Source organism: Suillus fuscotomentosus (assembly GCF_016647785.1).
Source record: "Suillus fuscotomentosus strain FC203 chromosome Unknown F5891scaffold_647, whole genome shotgun sequence".
Taxonomy (NCBI): domain Eukaryota; kingdom Fungi; phylum Basidiomycota; class Agaricomycetes; order Boletales; family Suillaceae; genus Suillus; species Suillus fuscotomentosus.
The window spans coordinates 3,224-13,936 of NW_024540159.1; the positions used below are offsets into that span (position 1 = coordinate 3,224).

Sequence of the window (10,713 nt, forward strand, 5' to 3'; positions counted from 1 at the left end):
CGATAATCTTGTTTTAGAAGGCTGCCAAATCGGTTGGGAAGTCTCTCAGCATCACGCTGTATTTTTAGACATGTTTGTGTATCGTGATCCATTCACTAACAACGTAGAACACATGCCTTATCGTAAGAGACTAAACCATTTCGAACGAATCCCCTGGGACTCAGCACACCCATATGACGTGAAGAAAGGCACGTTCATAGGTGAGCTAAGCCGCCTAGCCACTTTGTCCAGTAAAATAGAATACTACCGGACCGCGATCTCAGATCTATGCTGTGTTTACATATCGCGAGGCTATCCGGCATCGGTTATTAATAACTGGTCTAGACAGTACGCTACCAAAAAATGGGAAGCACGTCTATTGACAAGAGCGGTATCAGAGGATCCCATTCTTGTAGTCAAAACCGAATTTAATACCGCATGGGATTGGTTCAGCATTAAAAGCTTAGAGGATACCATTATGCATAAGCTAAATCGTTATAGGAACGATTTCGTGTCCGGTGTGTATGGAACGCAAAACACACCGGTGTACCAAGATAGATTGACCGAATGGCTCGTGCCCGCTCACGCTCCGGCTCCTGACGTACTCGAACATCTGGGCCTCCCACGGGAAGCACTTTTGATTAGGGACGTTAGTGTAGTAGGCAGCGTTAAAGCCGAGTCGGCCGCGATATTAGATCTTGGCAATTATGTAATGGGAAATGCAAGGTGGCTTGTATCGCGCAAAAGAACACAAAATTTTGCCGATCTAGCATCACTCTGGAGAAATTCCCTCCTCAAAATAGCATTAGAACAGGACGATTTTATTCCTCCTGTTGAAATATAGATATACACTTAGCGTGCGCGCCACAGCGAAGCCCTACGGAGGGTCCCTAAGTGCAGGTAACGCAACCATACGAACGAGGGTGAAGCTAAGTTCGAAAGTCCTCTCCGTCCGGCGGGTTTCCTCCGGGAGATTTGCCTTGCTTTAATGCAAAGGATGGCGGGCTAAGTGGTGAATTGACATCGACCAGAAGGGAGCTACTCCTACTGGGTTCAGTCATGCGCGTATGTTTACGCAACTTGTGCTGGCGGGCACTGTGCATAGTGGAGGTAACGGCTCCCGATGTGTGGTGACTTCCTATAAAGCTTAGCGCCGGAAAAGCGGCGCGGGTAGAAATCTATATATATTCTTTATCTAATTTTAATGCTTCGGACACTTTTAATGTTGTCTTTATACGTATGCGGTCATTTTTACGATATGACGCTAGGAGCCAGAGATGGCTGTACGGAACTGATCGGTTCCCGTACATGGCTTTTTCAAGGAAGCCCCCCTAAGCCTAACTAACTTAACCTAACTTCCTAAGCCCTAACCCTAACTAGCCTAACCGCCTTACGGTCTAACTAACCGTTGTTTAAAAATACGTAACGTTATTAATAGTTCTTCTATTCGTAATCAGGTCCTTGTGACAGATGTCACGTGACCGGTTGTCGTTCCGATATTTGTTTATGGAACTTCTATTACGTAATAGGTCTAGACCTTCGGTCCAGACTCGGATCAAACTATTTTTGCCTCTTACTCATTGTAGATTGTGTACGCCTGTTTACCTTTTTATAGAGTTTGACATCTGTGAGAGATTTTTAATGGCGGCCTTCGGCCACCTGCTGCGGCACTAAAAATACTTTTAGGCTTATTAACGTTGATAACATTATTAGACATGATACGATACTTCTTATCTTCGATAAAACCTTCGTACTCAGACACATACTCCTCTCGAATATGTGTGTCCCCTCCTATTTAACCAGCTAGAAAACTGATGAGAGTACCATACTCGAAATACCACCTCAGACTACCTAGTAGCCGGGGGTATTTTTTCTAGTTTATCTCTTCAGTTACTTGTGCGCCCACCAGCGTTTTTACCCCCTAACTAACCTAACTAACCACCATTTTCTAGGTCACAGAAGATGATGCACCAAGTTGTAAACTACTAGAAAATTTTCATGAGGTATCAGACTTGGCAAGCATGGTAGTTGACAATTTTCTATTACCATTGGTCTCTGTTAAGAACATACTCAAGGGTCAAATCTAAAGGGCTTGGCTTCAGCTCATGTGCTGAGCCCCTTACCCCAGTACATGTCCCTAACTTCTGAAGGCTGTTGAAAGATGTCCGAAGGTTACCAGAAGATGTCTGGAGGTCGTTAGGTGATGTCCAGAGTCCAATGTCCAGCAAGGCTGTAGACAGACATTGCTATTTTAAAGGTCACAAAAGATCATTGACTAAATATTAAAGCATCAGCCATTTTTTACAATGTGATAGGCTAAGTATGCATGTAGTCAAACATTAACTTGGAACCAGAGATTCATACCATAACCAGTCATCCACCAGAGCTTCTTCCATCTACATAATAAGACACTACTATGTTATGTTTAGGACCTCAAGCCTCATGTCCAGATTTGCAGATGTCCAAACTTGGATTCTTAGTCAGCAGATGTACTAGATTTTATTAAACCATGGGTTGCATGTAGCCATACATCATCTATCTCAGTCTACTTTGTCATTTTCAAGGGTTCCTCAATCATGCCAGATGTTGATCCACTAACTTTTTCATCTTCCTTAAACCAGGGTAGGATCAAGCAAGAAACAAAAACAGAAGATGTGATACTCCCATTCCCACAAGCATCCAGTACAGTATTGAACAGCTCACTCCGATTATCATCACGCTACATAGGAGGCATTGAGCTCATAGATGAAGACCTTGATTGCCTGCAAAATAAACACCAGAGGATCAATGGAACAGTCATGAATGCATATGCCAATCTGGTATCTATTGAGCAGCACAGCATTTTGACTACAGCTGGATATATCTTGATCAGTTCACTGGTCCCCCGCTTGATACATAGAAAAACTTCATGTGGGACAACTCTAGAAAACATTGTTTCTGTGGTCAGTATGTTTTTTAAGCAGATATTTATATTAAACTGGATTTTGTTCCAACTTCTTAAACTTAGATAACCAAAAAAAAAATACTTGACTCCAGACGTTGGGCTTTTCCTCTATGTGGAGGCAGTCCCTCTCATTGGGTCCTGGGTTGGGTGGACTGGTCAGCCCATGAAATAGGTTTCTTTGATAGCTTGGGAATCCATCCCACTTGGGCTCAAAAAGTCAGTAGAATTTTTAATCCACCTATAATATCTAGGCATCTGATATCATAATTTTGCTATCAGAATTTGCAGCATGCTGCTGCTGGCCTAGAGCATTGGCTGAGATATGAAACATATCCAGAGATCAAATCACTTGAACACAGATTCAAAGACTGGAAGATTGTTCATCACACTCCACCAGATGATCAAAAACAAAAAGATAGCTGGTCTTGTGGTCTATTTGTCATGATGGCCATGGATGGACTTTCAAATCTGAATTTCTCACATGTACATCGATCCAACTTGGAATTCACAAAAGCATTTGCATTGAAGACCATTATGAAAGTCAGGTAATTCTGGCAGCTCAACTGTAGTAATTCTAGATGAATATGCTGATCCAGAAGCTTTAGCCCAGTCATGCAACAGCGCCGTTCTAGAAAACACCATGTTCCACCTTCATCAGTTGATCATGCTGAATCCTCTTCTCCATCTATTGTCAATATTGCCCAAAACAATTTTGTCTCAAAGACCTCTAAAGGTGAAGAGGTTCAGAAGATGTTGGATATTATCTTAAATGCTAAAAATCTGATTGTCATTTGTGGTATGATCTAGTTCATCTTTTAAAAGTTTTATGCTTAAGAAACTCTGTTTCATTGTACACTCTCTATAGGTCCAGGGGTATCTGTTCCTGCTGCATCTGAATTTCCAGTTCATCCTTTTGAATTACTGCTTCCCATAATATGGCAGGTGCATAATATAAAGTTTCTAGATGTCTTTGGGAACATCTTATATATTACTTCTTTTGCAGGAACCCACCAAGTCATCATTAGTGTTCCAGACCATGATGCACCATCTAAAGAGAGCACCTATCAAAAACCTGCTTTATCAGGCTATTCACTCTCTGGACCGCCGTGGCAATCTTTTGAGAGTCTACACTCAAAATATTGATGCCATGGAAAAAACCACTGGACTGTTGTCCTTTGGAGTTCCCAACTCATTTCAGATAGGGACACCTGATTGTCCAAGATGCATTCCATTGCTAGGACGTCTGGACCAGATGTCTTGCACTTCTTGTGACAATGTGGCACCATCAGCCATATTTTTGGATCAGTCTCTCTCAGATGGACTTCCTATATGCACTGACTGTCCAACATTCACCCATAGTTTTGGACATCATGGCATTAGACGTCCAAATATTGTGGTTTGTAAAGAGGAGCAGCCAAATTTGCATTCAGTTCTAGCTCATGATGAGAACCTTGTGGATGTAGTGTTGGCTGTGGGTGTTCATCCTATTCCTCACTCCAACCTTCCTGGTATCACCAAACAAATCACCCAAGCTGCACATTCCAGAGCTCAGGAAGGAATTCCTGCATCTATCCTGCTGAATCTGGATACATCTACTTTGGAGAGAACTGGAATTCAAGATCTCTTCCAAGTATCTTTGGCCCTAGACTTGCAAGAGTTTTTTGGAAGCATTATTCTTGCTGCCCATCAAGATGCCATTCATAATCCTGCCAGCAATACTATGCTAATACCCAGGAGCCTGGTGCTTAATGAGGAAGGAAAGGAAGAAGAAGGTGATGGTGAAGATGATGATAGTAATAACCACAAATTATTGCTGACTCTGACACCTTGGTATTTTCCTGATTTTTAGCTATGTAGCTTAGAGCAAATTTATTTTACTGTAGCATTTTGTTATTTTCCACCAGTTCATAGTATTATGTTGATGTATTTTGTGTTAATGATTGTCAATTAAATCCTTTGAGGATTAATATTGCCTGTTGCAATCTTCAATTGTCAACAGAAATCAGCACATTGCAAATCATTCACTTTGATGTTAAAATGCTGTATTGACTACAAATGTAGAGGATGATAATGATTGTAGCTAGTTTTAGTTTTAGTTATGGGGTTTGCCTTGCAATATAATCTCAAAATCATACTGAGTTTTGCCCAAGTTCAAATTAAACTCATCACTATAGCAAATTTCCAGAAATGAATCATATCTGTCTATCAATATTAGGAGTTGAATTATATCAGTAGATATTTTGCCATTCATTAGGATTCTGATTGCTCATACTAGACCAATCTTTTCAAATTCTATCCTTATTACAGTCCTTGTAGTGAAAGTGCCTTTGGCATATGGAACTTCATCAGAAGCTATTTCAACAGTCATCTCTTCAGTTTTGAAGGCTCAAAATCTGATTGTTATATGTGATCAGTTTGATTCTTTCACATCTCAGTGCATCTATATTAAATCATAGAGTATATAAGAGCAGGAGGTTTAGTCTCAGCAGGAATTCCTGACCTTTGTTCTTCATAAGGACTATTTACCACTGAAGCACTGAGTCAGGATTTGCTAGATGCAAGTGTTTGGCAGGTATTTTTTGGGGGTCCTTTAATTAGTGATCACCAAGATCATTAATCACCCAAATTAACTGCTTCTTATTATTTTCAAGGTCACAGAAGATGATGCACCTGGTCTTAAACTATTAGGAATTATGTATGAGATACTAGACATAGTGAATATGACAGCAAGAGGTGAACTACAACCAGTGATTACCAACATCACTAATCATTCAAATCAACTATTCTTCACTATTTTCAAGGTTACACAGGATGATGGACCAAGTCATAAACTGCTAGGAATATTTTATAAGGTGCTGGACTTGGCAGGTGCAGTAGTAAGGGATCAACTATAACTAGTGATCACCAACATCACCAATCTTCCAAATCAATTATTTCCCATCATTTTCAAGGTCACAGAAGATAATACACTGAGTTTTAAACTTCTAAATTTTTTTTACAAGACACTAGATATAGTGAGTATGCTAGTGAGGAGTCAACTACAAATAGTGATCACCAACATTACCAATCATCTAAATCAACTGCATCACACTATTTTCCAGGTCATAGAAGATGATATACCAAGTTATAAACTGCCAGCAATTTTTTATGAGATACTGGATATGCTAGTCAGGGATCAACTACAACCAGTGATCACCAACATCACCAATCTTCCAAATCAACTGCTTCCCATCATTCTGAAGGCTACAGGAGATGATTCACCAAGTTATAAACTATTAGGAATGTCTTATGAGATACTAGACATGATGGATATCCTAGTAAGGGATCAACTGCAACTTCCAAATCAACTGCTTCCCATCATTTTCAAGGTCACAGAAGATGGTGCACCAAGTTTTAAACTTCTAGGAATTTTTTATAAGACACTAGATATGATGAATATGCTAGTGAGGGTGAGCTGCAAATAGTGATCACCTGCATCACTGATCATCTGAGTAACATACTTTTCACCATTTTTGAGGTCACAGAAGATATGCACCAAGTTTTACACTGCTAGTGATTTTTATGAGGTATCAGACATGGTGGATATGCTGGTGAAAGGTCTGCTACAACCAGTGATCACCAATATCACCAATCATCTAAATCAACTGCTTCCCACCATTTTCAAGGTCACAAAAGATGATGCACTTAGTTACAAACTACTAGTAATTTTTTATGAGATACTAGATATGATAGATATGCTAGTAAGGGGTCAACCACAACCAGTGATTATCATCACCAATCTTTCAAATCAACTGCTTTCCACTACTCTTGACCCTACAGAAGATGATTCACCAAGTTGTAAACTTCTAGGAATTTTTTATGAGGTACTAGATATGGTGAATAGGCTAGTGAGGGGTCAACTGCAAATAGTAAGCATCTGTATCACTGGCTATCTGAGCAACATGCTTTCCACTATTTTCAAGGTCACAGAAGATAATGCACCAAGTTATGAACAGCCAGTAATTTTTTATGAGGTACTAGACATGGTGGATATGCTAGTAAGGGGTCAACCAGAACCAGTGATCACCAACATCACCAATCATTTGAACAAAATGCTTCCCACTATTTTCAAGGTCACAGAAGATGATACACCAAGTTGTAAACTAATAGAAATTTCTTATGAGGTATCAGATTTGGCAAGTATAGTAGATGACAGTTTTCTATTTACCATTGCTATCTAACATTATCACCTGTCCTTACTATTTGTAAGGTCATAGAATTCAATGGACCAAGATTTGGAGCACTAGCAATTTTTCTAAGGCCGCAACCCATCTTCTCCTCCTCTCCTAGTACACAGCATATTAATATTTTGTAATATTGGCTGGAAATCATGTGTTTATAATACTATAGGACATATATAATTGTTTGTGAAGAATGCTAGGTGTTTCAATTGGGTTACACCATCTTAATATGGTAATACGGAAACATGAGATGATACTCAGTAAAATGAGCATAACTCATGTTTCTGACCACTAAGTTCCTTAGAACATAGTGTAATAGAATTATAGTGATCTATTCCATCAGATAGGACACTAAAAAAAATAGGAGACAGAAACAGCAACAGACAGAAATTAGAAAGTGGATATAGAGTGTAAGGGAAAAGATAGGGTTGGTCTGGGGAAAAATAGAAGGTGCATCAACACATATCCAAAAAAGCTTCTCCCCATCATTTTAAATGTTTCTCAAGATGATGGACCAAGTTTAGAAGGACTAGAAATTTTTTGTGAGATGGTAAGCTTGGTACACCCAAAGATCAGGGGGTGGTCTGACACCAGAGGTCCCATGCTGTGGACAAAGCCCAAACAAGTTTCTACCCACTATTTTAAAGGTTTTTGAAGATGATGGACCAAGTTTTGAAAGACTAGGAATTTTTTGCAAGGTAGTAAATCTGGAGGTTGGGGGGTGGTTTGGACTGAAGGTCCCATGCTGTGGAAAACACCCAAACAACTTTCTACCCACCATTTTGAAGGTTAATAAAGATGATGGACCAAGTTTTGAAAGGCCAGGATTTTTTTATAAGGTGATCAGCTTAGTACACCTGGAGGTTGGAGGTGGTCTGGCACTGGATGTCCTACACTGAAGAAAACATGAAAGCAATTTTCTCTACACTATTCTAAAGGCCACAGAAAATGATGGACCAAGTTTCAAAAGAGCAGGAATTTTTTGTAAGGTGTTAAGCTTGGTGCATCTAGCAATGAAGGAATGTCCTTACACCCAAGATCTCATGCTGAGGCAAACACTTAAACAAGTTTCTTCTCATCATTTTTAAGGCCACTGAAGCAGAAAAACGAAGTTTCAAATTTTTGTGAGGTGGTAAGCTTGGTACACCTAGAGGTCAGGGGTGGTCTGGCACTAGAGGTCCTATGCTGCAGCAAATAGCAAAACAAGTTTCTCTCTATCATTTTAAAGTTTGCTGAAGATAATGGACTAAGTTTTGAAAGACCAGGAATTTTTTGTGAGGTAGTACACCACAAGGTCAGGAAGTGGTCTGGATGGAGGTCCTATGCTGTGGCAAACACACAAACAACTTTCTTCACACTATTTTAAAGGTCACTGAAGATGATGGATCAACTTTTGAAAGGCCAGGTATTTTTTGTGAGGTGGTGAGCTTGGTTTACCTGAGGGTCAGGAGTGGTCTGACATCAGAGGTCCTATGCTATAGCAAATAGCAAGACAAGTTTCTTCCTGCCATTTTAAAGGATATGGAAGATGATGGACCAAGTTTTGAGACACCAGGAAATTTTTATGAGATGGGAAGCTTGGTTCACCTGGGGGTCAGAGATGGTCTGATACCAGAGGTCACAAACATCAGCAAATACCCAAACAACTTTCTCTGCACCATTTTGAAGGCCATAAAAGATGATGGACAAAGTTTTGAAAGGTCAGGAATTTTTTGTGAGATAGTGGGCTTGATACATCTGGAGGTCAGGGGGTGGTCTGGCTCTGGAGGTCCTATACTGAAGAAAACATGAAAGCAAGTTTATTCCCACTATTTTCAAGGCCACCAAAAATGATGGACCAAGTTTTAAAAGGACAGGAATTTTTTGTGAGGTGGTGGGCTTGATGTACCTGGAGGTTTGGAGTGGCCGGACATCAGAGGTCACAAACATCAGCAAAGATCCAAACAAGTTTCTCCCTACCTTTTTAAAGGCCACAGAAGATAATGGGCCAAGTCTTGAGACAACGGGAATTTTTTATGAGGTGGTGGGCTTGGTGCATCTAGAGGTCAGAAGATGATCTGATATCCAAGGTCACAAACATCAGCAACCACCCAAACAAGTTTCTTCCCACCTTTTTAAAGGCCACAGAAGATGATTAACCAAGTCTTGAGACACCAGGAATTTCTTGTGAGGTGGTGGGCTTGGTGCACCTGGTAGTCAGGGGTGGTTAGACACCAGAGGTCATAAACATCAGCAAACATCCAAACAACTTTCTCCCCACCATTTTAAAGGCCACAGAAGATGATAGGGTTAGTTTTGGATTGCTAATAATTTTTTGTGATGCTGTATGTTTTCTCCTCCCCCTACATCCACCCATGTTGGCCAAAGATATTGCAAAATTGGTTCAAGACCATGTAGTTACATGACTATGATACATATAGAGCCATTCTGATAAGATTCTAGCCTGCCCAAATAGGGTTATGGCATCCCAATATAGATATTTGGTAGCAAGACATGGCCGGCAGTAAAATGATCATAACTCATGTTCCCGACCACCAACTTCCTTAAGAGTTGGTGCAATAGCATCCCAGTGATATGTTTCATGATCTGAGATAGTCAGAATGGCTAAAGAATGTGGGATGTTATATATAATATATAGCCATAGGGTGTATAATGCAATGTTCAAACAAGCTTTTATAAGCAGTCTAACTTTATTTGTATGTTTTGAAACAGCACGTGCCACCCAGATATTCTCAGAGTCTCACTTTGAGTCTAGTGAATTTTGATCAAATCTGATTTTATAATGTCAGCTACGAAGATGGTTTCAAATAAAAACAAAGAAAACATGGTACACTTACCATAGTATTACTTTTGTTTGGTTTAAATCATCATGTTAAGAATTCATTTATGAAGATGACCTTTCTCATAAATCAGAGATCTACAGATCCACAGTAATACTGGTAGGCTAAGAAAGAGTCTAGGACAGGTGACACCCATGATGCATTCCATGCTCTAAGATAGTAAAACAGATGTGATTAGCACTAAAAATTCACTTCCCAAAGCTTCATACTTGAGCTGTAACATGCTCCAATGATGTAAATGTCATATATGCTGCAGCAGTTTTTGAAACAAAGTATAATGCAGTTAAGAAATCTCAGGCCAGTCCTGCAATGGGTAGAAATCATGACAACAAGTTCATAAATGTGAAACAGCTTATATAATTTCTTGTCCAGTATGTATCTTCTAAGATAATAAGTTGGAATAGCAGAGTTGAATCATGCTACCACTTGTTAAAGTGTTAAAGATTGACTTGATGTTTTACAGCCATAAAGTTACAGCTGGTATGTTATAGAGAAATCAACCAAATAAGTTGAAAAAACAGCTAGATTCATAGAATGATCAAATCTTACTAGATTAAGATGGCTGAAGGTAGAGCAATCAAAAATATTTTTGCTATACAAAGTTTGCATACTGCCTGATTGATATACTGAAATTATGGGTAGCAAATGAAATAATTTAAATCAAATATCTACAAACTCATTGGTCAACTCCAAAATCCTCCCCCATTCCTGAATCCTAATGTTACGATCA

At 39.6% G+C, this 10,713-nt stretch overlaps 2 protein-coding genes across 2 annotated transcripts; both read left to right on the forward strand.

Annotated features, from left to right (window-relative positions):
- Nucleotides 1-3,535: 3,535 nt before the first annotated feature.
- On the forward strand, nt 3,536-4,772 carry F5891DRAFT_1204187 (DHS-like NAD/FAD-binding domain-containing protein; the record flags this gene model as incomplete). The annotated part of the gene is made up of 3 exons (XM_041368981.1): nt 3,536-3,719; nt 3,789-3,865; nt 3,927-4,772. The coding sequence occupies 3 exons, from the start codon at nt 3,536-3,538 to the stop codon at nt 4,770-4,772; spliced, it is 1,107 nt and encodes a 368-aa protein (XP_041216098.1).
- Nucleotides 4,773-5,616: 844 nt separating this feature from the next.
- F5891DRAFT_991401 (uncharacterized protein) lies at nt 5,617-7,143 on the forward strand (the record flags this gene model as incomplete). The annotated part of the gene is made up of 5 exons (XM_041378109.1): nt 5,617-5,799; nt 5,926-5,937; nt 6,025-6,372; nt 6,448-6,831; nt 6,886-7,143. The coding sequence occupies 5 exons, from the start codon at nt 5,617-5,619 to the stop codon at nt 7,141-7,143; spliced, it is 1,185 nt and encodes a 394-aa protein (XP_041216099.1).
- Nucleotides 7,144-10,713: the final 3,570 nt, after the last annotated feature.